The sequence below is a fragment of the Anthonomus grandis genome, chromosome 1, assembly GCF_022605725.1.
Source record: "Anthonomus grandis grandis chromosome 1, icAntGran1.3, whole genome shotgun sequence".
Lineage (NCBI taxonomy): Eukaryota > Metazoa > Arthropoda > Insecta > Coleoptera > Curculionidae > Anthonomus > Anthonomus grandis.
In genome coordinates, this window is record NC_065546.1 from 12,099,310 (window position 1) to 12,116,439 (window position 17,130).

Here is a 17,130-nt window from a genome sequence, read left to right on the forward strand (position 1 = left end):
GTAAATCTTGTTAATCAGTGATCCACGAGATAACTCAGAGAGTCGAGCAATATTTGATCAACAAAGAAATCGCCCTAAGCGCCATCTTAAACATTGAGGAAGCATTTGACAACACGTCATATGATTCCATCAACCATGCCATAGCTGTACGAGGTATACATCGTATGATATGGGATACCAAAATTACTAATAAAAACATCCTTTGGGCCTATATAATTAAATTAATTGACACTAATTCAGTAGGTAAAGATTTTACATTAAATAATTTTAATTGAACCCACTCGTTTTTTCTTAAGAATAAAATTATTCTTATAATTTCTTATTTACGAAAGCAGATAAAGGTTTTTGTTTAGTGGTCATAAATAAACCTGATTATGTCGCTAAGGTGACCGAATTTCTTTTGACTAAGGACTTTGCTTCTGTTAATAAAGAGCCACACGAGTAGAAAGCTCTATTCAAACTTGCGTTAATGACGTTTTCACTTTAGAGCCATGACCTAACCTTTTATAATCTTATTATGTGACGTTTACTTTCTTTAATTCCTAAATTAATATCAAGCCTCAATAGCGTAACAATATAAGTAGTAGTAGTAGTAGCAGTAGTAAGGGTGAGGGAGCTAGAGCTCGGCAAGTAGGCCTTTTCGCCAACCCCACAATCACCCACCCCTACGCCTCCACTCCCAATGCGCGGTCTCCACTGAGTCGGCCCGTCCTTTTAATAAAGACTTGCACGTTGTCCCAGTCCAGATCTTTAAGATCTTCCCGGTGGAGTGTCGTTGCTCCGAAAATTTGCCTTAGGCGACTCCACCTATCACAGATACCTAGTATGTGGTATGAAGTTTCCTCCCCTGTACCGCAATTCGGACAGAGTGGGCTTTCTCTTATACCAAGAAGGTGTAGATGCCTGTTTAGATTGTTGTGCCCGGTCAGGATTCTCGCCAAGTCTTTGATACTTTATCGGGTCTTTGTTAGCAGTCGCCTTGCTTTAGAGCCGTCATGGTCTGGTATCATTTCCTTGGTCTGTCTACATCCTTCTGTCCTTCTCCAATTCTTCCTTGTTTTTCTCCAGGACCAATTATTAAGTACCTGGGAGATCTGTTTTATGCTATGACCGATACAAGGTTCAGGGCCTACGAAGGGGTTAACGGAACGTTGTCTTGCCAGTTCGTCGGCCCGCTCATTGCCCTCAAACACCTTGGTGTCCTGGGACTCGCTTCAGTCTCACTTCCTTGTGTGCTGCAAGCCTTTCCAATGCGTCTCTGCATTCCTGGACTAGCGCTAAGCTGGCCCTGGGTTTCTAAATCGCCTTGAGAGCAGCTTGAATATCGGAGTAGATGCAAATCCCCCCGTTACCTTCCAATGCCTCTCGTTTGTTCGCTACTTCGAGTATAGCAAACACCTCCGCTTGAAAAACTGTGGTGTGTTTCCCTAGCGGGAAGGATTTCCCTGTATTCGTTTCCATCGTGTACACTCCGGCTCCGGCTGAATTGGTGCTTTTCATCCATGATCCATCCGTGTACCAGGCCTGGAAACCACTTGGCTCTTTAACTTAGTTTGCCGACCATTCTTCCCTTGTCGGGATTTCAACTTGAAACCCCTTCTTTAATCTTAGTTTGCCACTTTCTGTAGTACATCTGGATGCCAGAATTGGTATGTTCTTACACATCCTGAGAGCAATCGTCATATGGCCTTGTCCTAAATGAACATTGCGCCACCCTCCGCTATCTCTCATCCTCTTAAACGCCGCCATGGTCTTCCTCTCAATCCAGACTGGGAGGTCCGGTAGCCCAAGAAGAATATTTAGTGACGTAACAATTAAAGCTTTTGCCTAAATGACGTCATCGGTTTAACGCCTTGTAAGTTTAACCAAGTAACCTTGGTTAGGAGGAAAGTTATAGCGGTTTACAGCTGACAAACAAAAAAATGCGAAAATAGCCTTAACCGTGACGTCATTTGAAATTTTTGACAGTAACCGTTGGTTCTTACCAGACTAACACTTGGACAAGCTAATGGTTTCAAACCTCCTTATGACTAATTTTACTTTTTTAATTTTAATTTTATGCTTAATATAATTGTTTATAGTTTTTTTTATAACATGTATGTTATTGCGGTTAGGCGATTTTGTTCTTAGTGCTAACGACAATTAGTGTCAGTTAGGTGTACTTTATATTTTAGGCCTGATGATGGTAAATTCTTTAAGTAGAACATTTCACCTATATTTTATTTTATTATATAGTTTTTGATATGGAAATTTGGCGATTTTTTCGTTCTGTTATAAATTGTATCAAGGTTTTTTAAGCATAATGGACGAATTATTTCAAACCTCAAAACGGGAGATACTATATAAACTTGATGAAAAAATTTTGCTATAACGAATGAGGAAGTAGCGTTAATTATTACGTCACCTTATAGTCTTTTTGCAAACCTAATAAGGTTTTATCGCTCTATAATTTTTCTCAAAACGTAAGCCAGAAAAAATACAAACAAATTCGATTTATTCTTTTATTAAAAACATTAACGTATATCTTACCAACACAAACAATATATCGAACATAAAATTTCCTTAAATATTTTTTTATAACTGTCTTTTTCAAAACTTAAATTTTAATATAGGTGTCTTTTTAATAATCATAAAATATTAATTGGATTATTTATATACCCGTCGATTTTTTTATATTATTAACGTTAATCTCTCTTCTTCGCATTAAGACTAAACTAAAATACTAGCTCATCATTCTAATAACGATCGAAATTATATTAAACAAAAAAATCATACAACAGATAATATTACAAATTCGTTACAGTCTCTCGTTTTCTATTTTTTTTAGAACACATTTTACGGAAGTTTAAATAGCTTTCACAATCTGGTTTTGTTGCTCCTCTGGTTTTATCCTAGTTGCTCTGTACACGTCACGTTCATGATCGGGGAATTTAGACGGTAGAATTGGAGAGTGGATGTTGGCTTTAGCATGGTACCTGAATTTTTTTTAGGTTTAATAGGAAGTTTTTGTTTTTCAACTCAACTTAAGGAGATCGAATTGCAGTTAAATGGAGAAAGTTTTGTTGTATAAAATTAAAATTGTATAAAAGTTTTATACAATTTTATTGTATAATTTTAATTGTGATGATATGCCTTTTAATTTGCGATTTAATCTCTTGAATTTTGTTTTTTTTTTTAATTTTTTTATAAAAATGTACTAAATGTGATGGTACTAAATGTGGTGGTCCAATATGGCATCTACATAAACAATAAAGTTGATGATGATTGTAATAAACCGAACGTTGTAAAAAAGTATCTGAAAATCTAGCAGATTTTCTGCATAAAAATTCATATAGACTTTAAAAGGTGTTTGGACAAACCACACTTATAAAATTATAGAGTATTTTTATGAAATATCTGAAAACAGATAAAAGGCTCATTTATCCGTTTTTTAAATCTCTAATAACTATTAATAACCAGATCCAAGGGAAAAAAAGAATGTTCCTTTTTGTTTGTAGAAAATAAAATTTTTAGTCGTAAAAAAAAACGATGACTTGAATTTTAATACTCTAAGTGACTACTTCGTCGTGTTAAACAGATCTGGACTTTTACTTGCTAATGCTTAAACCCAATGAAGCAACCACCCGGACTAGAAGAATTATCGAGTCGTTAAAAGAAAACCCTAAAACTTAATTTAATATCTTGTATAATTTATAAAAATATATTTTTAACTGTAATAAATCTTTATTAAACATATATTATCCTTTTAAAGTTAAAAATTCTACTTACTTTATTCCTCCTACATCGACTTCAAAGTGACCAGTGTTTATAAAATCGTGGTCGACTTTTTGTTTTTCGCCTTTTTCATCAACATTTTCGACAAATCCAAGACAAACCTGGTAAAAAAAAAAATATTCGAAAAACAAAACTTATTCATCCAGACTATATGTATAAAAATATAAAAGTCAAGTAAGTAGTAAATTGTCAAAGTTGTGTAAGTGATTTTAAAACATATATATTTATACAACGATTGATACCAATAAAAGAGATATTTTTAAACAAAATGAAATAAGAATATGAATATATAATTTCGTTATAAGATCTTTATACCGGGTGACACAGAAAAAAAGGAACACTTAATAATGATTGAGTAATGAAAGATGGCGGGAAGTGAACAAGTCGGTGACGAACGTCCGTCGAAAAAATGTAAAAAATGTAATATCGCGCCGGCAAATGGCTTAAAATGTGTTAACTGTAGATCCGTTATGCACCCTGGTTGTATAAAATACTATAGTGACATCCAGAAACTTAGTGATAATACCATAATTTTTATGGACTTAATAACAAAGCTAACAGCAGTCCAATTTTCGTCGGTGTCCATTCCAACTACATCGCAGGCGCATCTCACTGAATCACAACCTTCAATGGAGGCGGTAAATTTAAACCTTAATCTTCCGAAATAAAAATCGACTAACGTCATATCTCCCAAGGAGAAAAATAAAGAGCGTGAGACGAGGATGAACAAACAAAACTAGCGTCTGCCGCCTGGAAATCACTGTGCCTCTGCAGTCAGATGTGTGGTGCTACGTTGCCGCTATTCATATTAAAATACCTACCGCCGGCAGCTCTGAGAGATATTTTTAAAGGTGGTAGTTTGTTAAAAATAAAATAGTTTTGTGTTAAATGGAGGATTCTTTTATTAATTATTTTTTTCAAGATTATATCGCTACGTACAGGGTATAGTAATAGGACATTATGTACCTATTTAAGTACCTATACCTAATTTATATGGATTTTTCAGTTTTGGTTATTAATGTTAGTTAAAATAGTTGTCCTTCCTTATATACTAAAATGGGTGACATTTAACATTAGTGCAATCGGAATTACATTACAAAATTAATTAATATGATGAGAATAACCTAATTTAATGTTAATTCCAAAAAGAAAAAATGAAGAATTTTAATTTTTTATTATAATATTAATGATTTTAGTCTGGAACTATTTTTTGACGCGTAGAAATAATGTCAGTGTGTTGGGATTTTCTATTGGTTATAGTGACATTAGTGACAAGCGAAGCGCAAAAATGTTTTGTTCATTCTAACGGGTTTGAATGAACAAAATTCGAAAGGGCGCGCCTGGGTTGGAGTGAGACTTGATTTTAGAGTTGCATCTCAAAACGGATATCGACCGTGTGTTGAAGCCTCCCATCGGTTGGGTTAGTGTCTTTTGAGCCGCGTACTGGGAATATTAACTTTATTCATTACTTTTTTCATTTTCACGCCAAAAACTTAATTTTTCCGCATTTTTTTCCTTTAAAAAATAAAAATACTATACAATGCCTCTCCTCTTTCAATTTTCTTCAAAAAACGTTTACTTTTGATTGCACTAATATTAAATAGACCCCTAAAATGAGTTAAGAATTGATAAAGGTACCTACTACGATTTCAATGAACTCATAATGTAATAAAATTACATGTCATTATTTTATTCAACCATTTATGAGATAAATGTGTTGAAAATTGTGCTTGCTATGACTAGGAAACTGTGCAGGATTCTAAAGATGGTAAAAATATATTGCACTTTTCTGAATGTAAAAATTAACCTTTGAATTGCTAATTTTTAGGATTTTCAATTTAAGATTCTATATAGGTATTAAAGTCAAGTCAAAAGTCAAAAATAGCTTTATTGTTACGTAACATCATCTGTTGTTAACAAAGCATTATATAAAACCTTAAAGATAGTTGACAACATAATCTTTTACAAAAATATAAAAATTTTAACAATTCTTACATACATAGAATATAGAACACACCCAAAGAAAGGGTAGTAAGAATTCACATTACGTCACGTCTAGAGAATAAAATGCTTTAGCAAGCAAAAGTTTCTTTATATTTTTCCTAAAACGTTTTTCACAATTTATTAGGCTTATATAAAGGGGTAGGTGGTTAAAAAGCCTTCTGCCCCCGTACACAAGGAGGGAGGGCCTCGTAACCCGAGGAGGGGGGGCCAAGCTGATGGCGATATTTTTTGTGGATAAGACAAACAGTCTCTAAAATAAAAAGGCATGGCAATGTCAGAACAGAGTGTTTTAAAAATAATGGCCTACAGGGGCTACGAAAGAAAGCTGCACACATGTAGCGTATGGCTCTTTTTTGCAAAATAAATAGAGAGCTGAACAAATACTGAGAGCACACACCCCAAAACACAATACCGTATCTCAGATGAGACTCAATAAGAGCATGGTAGGCAATTTTGGCCACATTAAGTCCCAGAGAATGTGTTATTACTCTAATAGCATAACAGTTAGATGATAACTTCCCTATTAAAGAGGAGATATGATTTTCAAATTTTAATTGCTTATCAATCGTCAGGTCCAAAAATTTACATGTTTCAGAAGGACTTATTGTTTCATTTTGCAAAGTGACAGTTCCAAGGGAAGGAGTATTAGATGTAAAAAAGTTAAAATTTTAGTTTTAGAAATATTAAAAGTTAATCTATTAGATTCACACCATGACTTTACAAGAATTAAATCTTCATCGACGATATTCTTTAACCTCTTGGTGTCAGTGTCATGCCAAAGTAATGTTGTATCATCCGAAAAGATAGTAAATTTGCCCCTAATTGGAATTTGAGAGATATCATTGACATATAGCAGGAACAATATTGGTCCAAGAACAGAACCCTGGGGTACACCAGCATCCACTAGGAAACAAGTTTTAATTAATTAGGCACAGCTTTACACACCTTTTATGTATATACGCAATTTGCTATTTTAATATATTAATATTATTAAACCGTAACCCTAATAATATTTACGTCGTTATTCTTACTTCTATGCGTTTTTAAATGTTGTTTCCAACGATTTCTGATCGTAAACACTTCTTCACGATGCAAACATTTAAAATTGTCAGTTCTAATTCTTAAATGAGGAGCTATCTCTTCCCGTAACTCCGGATGAAATTTCTTGACATGCACTCGTAAATGAGTGGTTCTTGTAAACAAGCGATTACAAACTGTACATAATTTATTGGGTTTGGAGCCCATAGTATCACCGTTGTATAACCTACTTAATATGAATAAATAAAAATCAAAAATTACCTTTATTTATCAAACCTACCCAAGCAAAAAAACTGTACCTCGACTAATAATTTTTCTTTATCGCATTCAAAAACACCCTGCGCGCCAAAATCACTTTATATCAATACTTCCTGCCTCCTGCCTCCGAAATCCTCGAGCGAGAACTGCATGCATAACGGCTCACCCAGAATGTGTTTTAATCATAAAATATGATATCTTTGATGAAAGCGGCAACATCGGCTATGCTCTGCCGCGAGAGCGAGCGCCAGCGGCACAAGGAACAGTGGTTCCGCAGACGCTAGTCAAACAAATGCACGTTACTTCAAAAGATAAACGACTCGCGTCACAACCTAACAATCCCACTACCCAGCTTCCGAGAACCAATGCCGCGGCACTCCCAATGGACACACCTCCAACCACGAACCAGGCTGTTGTTAACGGACAGCTGATGCGCAGCCAGTGGACTTGAAGGCAGCTACTACATTCACATGGCTGTATGTGGGGAACATTGCTGAGCACATTGAATCTTCCGATGTTCACCTTTTTCTGCAAACAAACTGGCCTAATAAAAGCTTTAAATGCCACAAGCTGAGCACAAAGGGATCTAACAGTGCCTTTAAAATTGGTGTTAGAGCAGACATAAAGGACTCTATCTTCTGTAGTAAGTTCTGTATGGGACAAAGGAATTATTGTGAGTCAGTTTCAGTTTTTTTCGAGACTCGCACCACAAAAAAAATTAAACCGAGATATACCGTGCGAATATGCCAAATCAACACTAGAAGCGTCCGTAAAAAGCAGCTAGAAATGGAGGTATTTTTGAAAAAACTAAAAAACCCTGCCCTGGTTAGTTTTGCAGAACACTGGTGCAGTGAATCCGAAATAAAAACATTTTTACTTGAAAACTATTATTTAAGTTCCTTTTATTGTAGATCAAATAGGGGCGGCGGAGGAGTTGCCTTATTTGCAAGATCAGATTTTAAGGTAAAACTGGTATATTTTGACCTCGAATGTATCGAACAAACATTTGAATATTGCGCATGTCAGTTTAAACTCGAAAAAATAAATTGCATGTTTTTGTCGCTCTATCGCTCTCCTGATTATAGTAAAGAAAAAATTATTCTGTTTCAAAAAAATCTAGAGAAACTTCTGATAGCAGCAAAAAGGAGGGTCACTTATTTGTTTTTGGGAGCCGATTTTAATCTAGAATTTCGTAATGTTAATAATACATCTAACTCATCTAAGTCCAGTTTTGACGACTTAATGTCTGCTTTTGATCTTAAACCATTACACTCTCTTCCTACCAGATCCATTTCAGGCTCAACGCTCGACAATATCTATACTAACTACGGAGAGATACTGTCATTTACAGAAGTGACAGAGAGATACTGTCTTGGTGGACGTTGCAGCTCAGAGGCAGGCCACAGAGGTAAGTGCTGTCGTAAGCCGAATTTACAATGAAACCAACAAAAAAAAATTCCATGACTATTAGCAGAGCACTGGGTGAACGTTTTTTTTTTGAGCCTAATTTAAACACAAAATTTGAAAATTTCCTGTTTTATATTTCCTGTAACTACTTTTACCTACCATTTTAACATATGCTTTCTTGAAAAAAAATTAAACAATAGCACTAAAAATAAACATAAATGTCAGTGGGTAACCGATGAAATTGTAAATATTTCAAAACAAGTAAAAAATTTGCATTGGCTCTCAAACGTCACTGCGGATCCTAACATTAAATCTCAATATAAAACTTTAGAAAAACAATACAAAAAAAGTATCTCGGAAGCCAAAAAACATTACAACAATCAACTTTTACAAAAGTCTGCAAACATTAGTCTACAAACGGCCTGGTCCATAATAAACCGCAATATAAATAAAAACTGTTATTTTAAACCAGATATAATATAATAATACATAATACTCCCGATGGCACGGACGCGGATAAAAATAAATTAATATGTGAAGAATTCAATAAGTATTTCCTATCCTCTATTGCCAAAATAACAAATAACCTGAAGCACGATGTAAACAAACAAGTTCCCAAATATTCGAACCGTAATTTTTTTCTTGCACCAATCTCCAATCTCTCCGTGTTTTCGAAGATTTTCGAAAGGCTTTTCTATGACAGATTAGTAAAATACTTTGAAATTAACAAACTCTTTTCACCGAGTCAGCATGGTTTTCTTCAAAATAAGTCTACAGAAACGGCCCTTTTCGAAGCACTCACCTACACAAATAAAAGTCTGGACCCTGGTCTGAAACCTTTGGAATTTTCTACGACTTAAGCAAAGCGTTCGATGTAATTAATGGAGAAATACTAAAACAAAAGCTGGAAGCCTACGGAATTTATGGGCCACCTTTAGATTGGCTAATTTCTTATATTTCTGGCAGAAAACAATACGTTCAAATCACTAACAAACTAAATGAAATGGAAAACCATCCTTTTAAGTCCTCAACACTTGATGTTAAATCTGGAGTTCCCCAGGGGGGAATTCTGTCCCCACTTCTTTTTCTTATATTTTGTAACGATCTTTCTAATAACATAAATAACAAGAGACGAAAAACAATGAAAAACACAAAGTCACGGTCTCACAACATTTACTTAAAGCTACACGCGTTTTTTCACAGGTTTTGCCAACGTTAGTGGCTTTTTAAGGCCTGATGATGCTCTGAATAGAGCGAAACACGTGTAGCTTTAAGTAAATGTTGTGAGACCGTGACTTTGTGTTTTTCATTGTTTTTCGTCTGTTGTATACGTCGGTCTCTTTGTGAAAAATAGATGAGATTTTCTTATTTAATAAATAACAAAGATTTGCATATTTGTCGATTTGCAGATGACACCTCAATCATAGTCCGCAACCAGACATACATCGATGCAGTTGCAAGCTGCAATGAGGTTTCTATGAACTTCTCATACTGGTGCGAGCAAAATAATTTACTATTAAACGCCGAGAAGTCTGTTGTTATGCACTTTAAAAATAATCGTTTAACTATTAAAAACCCTCAAAGTGCCCTCGTCAAAACTGACAGCCAATCAATAAAAAATGAAAACTTCACTAAATTTCTAGGTTTACATATCGATAGCAGGCTAACTTGGGACACCCACATCGATCACATAGCGAAAAGCTTGGCAACGTCGTGCTTTGTTGTAAGTAACCTATAATACGTATAGTAAGCACGGATGTTGTTCGACTCTTTATTCATGCCCACGTTCAAAGTCGACTTTCTTATGGTATCATTAACTGAGGGGCTTCTTCTGAGCTGGAGCGTTTACTTGTCCTACAAAAACGCATGATCAGAACGTTAGATGGAGCTGGATTTTTAGACCATGCTGCACCTTTGTTTAAAAAATACGGTATAATGACAGTATATTCGTTATACATCTATAAACTTTTGGTTCTTGCAAAAATATACAGTCATTAATTAAAAATATACTTTACAAGGAACGCAGACTTTAATATGGGTACGCCTACAAGATATCACCAAGATCTCAACATTTTGCACCATAATACGGCTCGTAGCATCTAAAGCGTTTAATAAATTACCAAACTGCATAAAAACAATTGATCGTATAAACCAATTCAAATAAAAAATAAAGCAACTCCTTTTAGATAATCCTTTATACTGTCATAATGACTATTACTGTTTGAACCTAAAAAATGGAAAATCTGTGTAAGTTTAGTCCCTGGTCTATAGTGTTTTAGCCTTTAAGTCTTGTTTTGTAAGTTCGTTTTAATAAGTATTGTTAGTATATGTATGTCTCTATTTAACTTTTAATTATTAATGACTTTTAGGTAAGGCTTGAAATTGACGCATGCTATGTTCATTGTTGAACCTTGGTAATGAAGAATTTTAAATAAATAAACTTTTTTACTTTTCAAGATAAAGAAATGAAATTTAATGTATTGATAGAATAGATATAATAGCATCTTTTGACATATCTATTGTTTTCCATCACTTTCGGTTTAACAGGAAGTGACACTAACTTTCTTATATTAAATGGGACACTTGGTATATTATTACGTATTTTGAAATCTCCGAGTCGCTTAGATGTACTAGCACCACATACCGTCAAACTTCAAGACTTTCTTGGCTTAGGGCTACGTCCCCAAGTTATGGCGAGAGGTGAAAGTTGTTTTTATTCCTAAACTAGTAAAAATAATTCTACAGATCCTGCATTTTTTCGTGACAATTAATTTAGTTTGACAAAAAATTAAAGCAGTCACGACCCACTTCGTTTTTTCTAATTTGATACTTTATTCGGGTTTAATTATGCTTTTCTTTCGTTTATCAGCGAATTTTGCCAAAAACGGTTGATTTTATTAAAAAAATGCAAGACGCCAACATTTCATATTTTTTCATAGCTAACTAGATAGTGTTGCTGGACTTAATTTTCTTATCAGAAACATAAAATAGGTGCCATAAAAATGGTAAATCTCCCTGATTCCTTCCCCTAAAATTGGACATCATTTTTGGGACGGAAAATGAAAAATGAGTCAGTCAGTCAAAAAACGGAGACTTTTCAGGAGTTTTGACGCATAACTGTAGACACGAATTTCCGTTTTTTCCAAATATCTCAGCAGGCCATGGAAATTTTTGAAGTTTCTCAACGGCATGTAAATACGCTTCAAAGTGCACAACTTTTTCCTAATTTAACCGAAGCTGTATCTCCAACAGGTACCGAGATCCCCATTCTTAGGATTCTTATCTTGGACACCCTGTTTATTATATTTTTTTTCTAAGAAAACAAACTAAAAATTAACAAATATTACCTGTTTCTTAAAAGTGAATCCATATCCAGTAGTAGTACAAATTCCAACTTGTTTACCATTTCTGTAGATGGGTTCTCCACCCCATGGCCACAGATCCGTCTCCATGTCATGGTCATCAAGCAGTAGTTGAATATACATTCTGGTCACCCCTTTATCCCGCTGTTGTATAAGAGCGTCTCTACCAATAAAGTCCATTTTTTTCTAGAGTCAAGCAGTCAGGGTAAATATTAAATTAAGTATTGTATTCCAAATATTACACTTACATCAAATTTCACTCTCCACACCCTTCCGCATTCCAATGGTGTCGTAGTAGTATCTAAATCTTGACCCCAAAAAGCATAGAATTTTTCGACCCTTAAAGCCCTAGTGGCATAATAACCAGCGTGTGTAATACCATATTTTTCTCCAGCGTTAATTAGGCTTGAATAAACGTGAAGAGCAAACTTAAAAAAAAAAGTAAATAAAGTGATTCTTGGGGATTTCCGTTTGTATTGGGTTTTACTATTTTGAGGTTTTAGTCGAAATAAAAGGCTCTCAGATGATGAAACTTAAAATTTGTCAACGTATCGTATTTCTGATTTGAATCTTTGCTGATGATATCATTTGTCTACCATATCTTTGTTCAGTGCTTTTTATTTCGACCTAAATCAACAAAACAGTGAAACTTTTTAACTAAACCCAGTTAATATTTACCTCATTGGGAATGTATAAGACATATCCCAGCTCTCCAGTGTGAGTTAAATTCATGGTTCTTATTCCATTAGCCAGGCCAACGTCTAACATTTTATAAGTGAAAAATGGAAAATTCTTAGGATTCAGGTCCGTATCAGTAAGTTCGGATAATAAGATTCTAGTGAATGGACCCATTATGCATAAAGCCGTAAACATACTGGTTACATCGGAGATAGCTACTGTTGGAGGTAAGTGTTTTTGTAGCCACACTTTGCAACGGGTTTGCTGGATGGTGGGTGCTATCATCATGTAGCTGCGAAAAAATTTATTGATTTTTTGCCGATATCATATACATATTATATGCCTTTGATCTTAGTTTTATATTGAGACTAAAAAATGTATTAAGTGATTCTTTTTTTTTTGAGGAAATATATGAAATTATATAAATTTATAGTACTAGAAACAATTAAATAGTTGTAGCTCCAGTAACAAAACAGCCAATACGAATATTGAAGATTGAAATTTAATATTATCGAATACAAATCTGCCAATGAATATTTATATCTATACATTTTATTAAAATAATCAAGATAAGCATGTAAAGAATATAGTCGTCTTTTATCATATATGTTATATTGGATCTTCCCATGCACGTGGGCGACCTTTCTAATGGGAACCGCTAAATCAGCATCCTTGAATCGGATCACACCATATTATGGAATCTACGAGATAAAGACGAGTTCTCACGTAGTCAGCAGTTAGATTTAGTATAAATAGGTTTAAGTTTTATTGTAAAATACAGATTAATTATAGGCAGAAACTATGCCAGTTTAAATTTTGATATTTAATAAACAGATTTTTTTAAAAAGTGGTTCTTGAGTAGTGCGAGATAACAATTTGGTGCAGTCGGTAGGATCTGTCAACGGTATTAGAACAGGAGAATTCCCTTTAGTAGCGGCGGATTCCATCCCTTAACAGAAGAACCTGCCAAGAGAAGTCTAACTGGGACGTCTTCAGGAGGAACAAAAGCATTTTAACCACCTGGCAGTCGAACGAGAACGCGGCTCTCATGTAGTATTATTTTTTGTAAGTAAAAGAATCGTCTCGTTTATATTATTTGTTTTTTGATTGATTTTAAACATTATTATAATTTTTCTTTTTTGAGTGTTTTGATAATTCGAAACTGTTCAATTTTTCAAAAATATTTGTCCTTGAACCTATTCCCTGAAATAAAATAAAATTTATTAGATACTTAATTTTAACCAATTTTTCCTTAACGTACTCAAGTAATTGAATTATATTTATTAATTAATATTTTCTTTTGCATTTTAAGTAAATTTAACAAAATATCCGGTTAACAAGGTCAAGAACGTTTTCAAGATGCGAACATGAGTGTTGAGGTAGAGCCTTATAAGCTCTCTGAAATATTTTCAATTATACCCGAGTTTGAGGGTGATCGAATTTTTTTAAGCAATTTTATCAATGCGTGCGATTGCGCATACGATATGGCAAACGCACAACAAAAAGAATTTTTAGTAATTCATATTAAAAATAAACTTAGAGGTAGCGCAATTAATTAGTTCGCGTAACCCCATGTCATATATTGAAATTAAAAAATTCTTGAATTTACATGTTGGTGACTCAAGAGACTTGTCTTCGCTTATACAAGACCTGCAACGCCTTAAGCAACTACCGGGAGCTTCAGCTTTCATATTTTGAGAATCAGAAAACTTCGAAACCCCCTATGCAGAGGCCAACAACTCAACCAATGATGCCAAGGCAAACCCAATTGCCTAAATGTGGAATTTGTGGTCGTATTGGTCATATTACCAATCAATGTCGTTTTAACTCGCCTTCTTATGGTGACTAAAATGCTAATCCAAATTAGGTCCAAAATCGTCCTTCTTTTAGTCAAAACAAACCCCAGTATTCCCAGCCGCAGCAGAGGACACACTATGTGCACTATGAACAACCCCAGGAGGAATACGACCCGAATTACTCTTTGCAACACGAGTCGGATCATCAATCCTATGCTGAAAATTCTGGCGATTACTATAATTATTCTCTTGATGTTCCTATTCATACTAATGACTATCAGGATTTTCTCACACTTCCAACTACCAGCCAACCCCCAGAAAGCAACACCCAGGACCCAATAGCCAAACTTCAGTCGCAGATACAGACCCTAAATCTGGACAACATGGACCCAAACCTAAACTTCCCGGAACAACATTTCATTTAAAATCCTTACTTACTGTAAATTCTAAAAACCTTTACTATATAAAGGATGCATCAAATAGATTTAAATTACTCATTGACACTGGTGCAGGCATTTCAATTTTTAAAGAAAAAACGGCTCAAAATTTACCCAAAAGATTCCCTGAAAACCTTACTATCCAAGGTATTACGGATCAAAAATTAATTCAAGAATGTTCTTGTTTCCTTTGGCCCTGGAGAGCCACATAAGGTGTATATTTACGATCTCGATATCGATTTTGATGGAATACTAGGATTAGACTTTCTTGAACGTTATAAATGCGTAATAGATTTAAATGCAAAACAGCTAATAACGAACTCTAAAACTATTCCCCTGCATAAAGTTGAAAACATAAAATCAAGTGCAGAAAATTCTCAGCAAAACACAGCACCTGTAAATTTAATTTCAATTGAACCCCGGAGAGAGAAAATTTTTAAACTCAAGTGTAACTTGTCTAATACTGATGCCTTACTATACTCTGATGTAAAAGATAAAGTTAGGTTACCAAATGCAATGGTCAGAGTCAACGAACGTGGTGAATTTTTAACCACCATAGTTAATGCTAATGCCATACCAAAAACGGTTGATTTTTCAGAACTCAAAATAGAACCATTTAATGTTGACACAGACCAATGTAAAGAAAATATTTTAGACTTTAACTCAAAACCCAATAAAAAAAGTCTTGATCATAAACCCGAGGGATTTTATCAATTCTCTACAAGAAGTCTCGTGATCTCTTTCAAAGAATAATTTACCGTTCCCCACCTACCTTCAATACGCTGCTCAGTATCTAGATGTAATAGAATTGCAAGCCTTTTAAACTGAAAACAAAATAGTATTTGTGCCTAACATTCCATTACTTGCACCTGAAACCAATACCCTATACCGACACTTTCCTATCCCAATTTTGGATAATCGAACGATAGGTCTCTCATGTAATTCCAACAATAAATAAATACATTGCGCGTGATGACGATTCTCTAATGTACATTTCACCTCCAAGCCTGGATAACTGCAAACTGGTTCAAATCAATAGCTACATTTGTTCCAACCTCCTACAATATCCCATAGATAGCGATGCAATATGTGAGGCACAACTACTGAGGCAGAGTACCCAGTTACCGATCATTTGTCAAACTTCCATTCTCCAGGCGTCAGACTATCATGTGCAAGAGTTGGACCTACTGGCTAATAACCGTCTCAGGACCCCTACCAGTAACCATCCAGTGTGGAAAAACAGAAGTTGCGACGAAAGTCATCCGAGGGAACAACCTTCTCAGACTCCAGAAGCAACTCCTTTATTGGCAGTACCAGGGTTCACTCTAAGTACCCAATAGAAGTCTACAAAAATGTTACCTATAGAAGTCATCCTCATATCGATACGATATCGTACGACTGTTGCAAGAGCTTCCCAACCAAGTTCCATGTTCCCGAACTGAAGCCCCTTAAGCTCAGCAACCTCAATGCTGACGACCTGAATGTGGCTCAACATAAACTAAATCAGTACTCCGAGCAACTGGAGAAGCTAATCGAAGAGCCGTTTATAACCAAGCATGTCCACTGGCTTACTATCCTGACAATAATTTTGGTAGAAACCCTCATCGTTTTGTACATATTCTGCAAGTGTCGATGTCGCAAGCCCCTTAGACTAAGCTTTCCTGCAACCGATGACTCACCACCACGACTAAAACTTGGAACCGATCTACTAAAAAGACTGGTCCCCAAGACCCGATCCAGGCAGAAACCATCCAGTTAAGCTCAATTTAAAAGTTGTTACATAGCATCAACTTTTTTATTTGATGGGGAACTGTTATCTTGGATCTTCCCATGCACGTGGGCGAATTTTTTCATGGGAACCGCTAAATCGGCATCCTTGAATCGGATTACACCATATTATGGAATCTACGAGATAAAGACGAGTTCTCACGTAGTCAGCAGTTAGATTTAGTATAAAGAGGTTTAAGTTTAATTGTAAAATAGAGATTAATTATAGGCAGAAACTATGCCAGTTTAAATTTTGATATTTAGAAAAATATATATTTTTTTTAAAAGTGGTTCTTGAGTTGTGCGAGATAACATATATATTATATTTTCGTCCAGAAGACATTTAAAACATTGAATGCAATTTAAGAATAAACTGTTAATTAGATCGAGATGAAACTTAAAATCGAAAAAAAATCGTGTTGGTAATATTTTAATCCATTTTTTATTTTACAAAATTTACCAGTAGAAATCGCCACTATACAATAACATTCATTATTAAGTATCCTAAATACAAAAAGGTACAGTAAATTATTATTAAAAATTATTATTAATAACATAAAAATGTATTAAATGAGCAATTTATAAAGATAAATATTTAATTGAATTTGT

The 17,130-nt window shown here is 34.7% G+C and overlaps 1 protein-coding gene across 1 annotated transcript in view; it reads right to left on the reverse strand.

Moving 5' to 3' along the window:
* Nucleotides 1-2,727: 2,727 nt before the first annotated feature.
* The window catches only part of LOC126734992 (pyruvate dehydrogenase phosphatase regulatory subunit, mitochondrial), a 65,593-nt gene continuing 51,190 nt past the window's right edge, over nt 2,728-17,130 (reverse strand). Inside the window, exons 12-16 of the mRNA XM_050438859.1 lie at nt 12,522-12,813; nt 12,092-12,271; nt 11,829-12,029; nt 3,769-3,875; nt 2,728-2,975 (exon numbers count right to left, since the gene is read on the reverse strand). Coding sequence (XP_050294816.1) covers nt 2,846-2,975; nt 3,769-3,875; nt 11,829-12,029; nt 12,092-12,271; nt 12,522-12,813 — 910 coding nt within the window. The 3' untranslated portion in view covers nt 2,728-2,845. The remainder of the gene's footprint in view (nt 2,976-3,768; nt 3,876-11,828; nt 12,030-12,091; nt 12,272-12,521; nt 12,814-17,130) is intronic.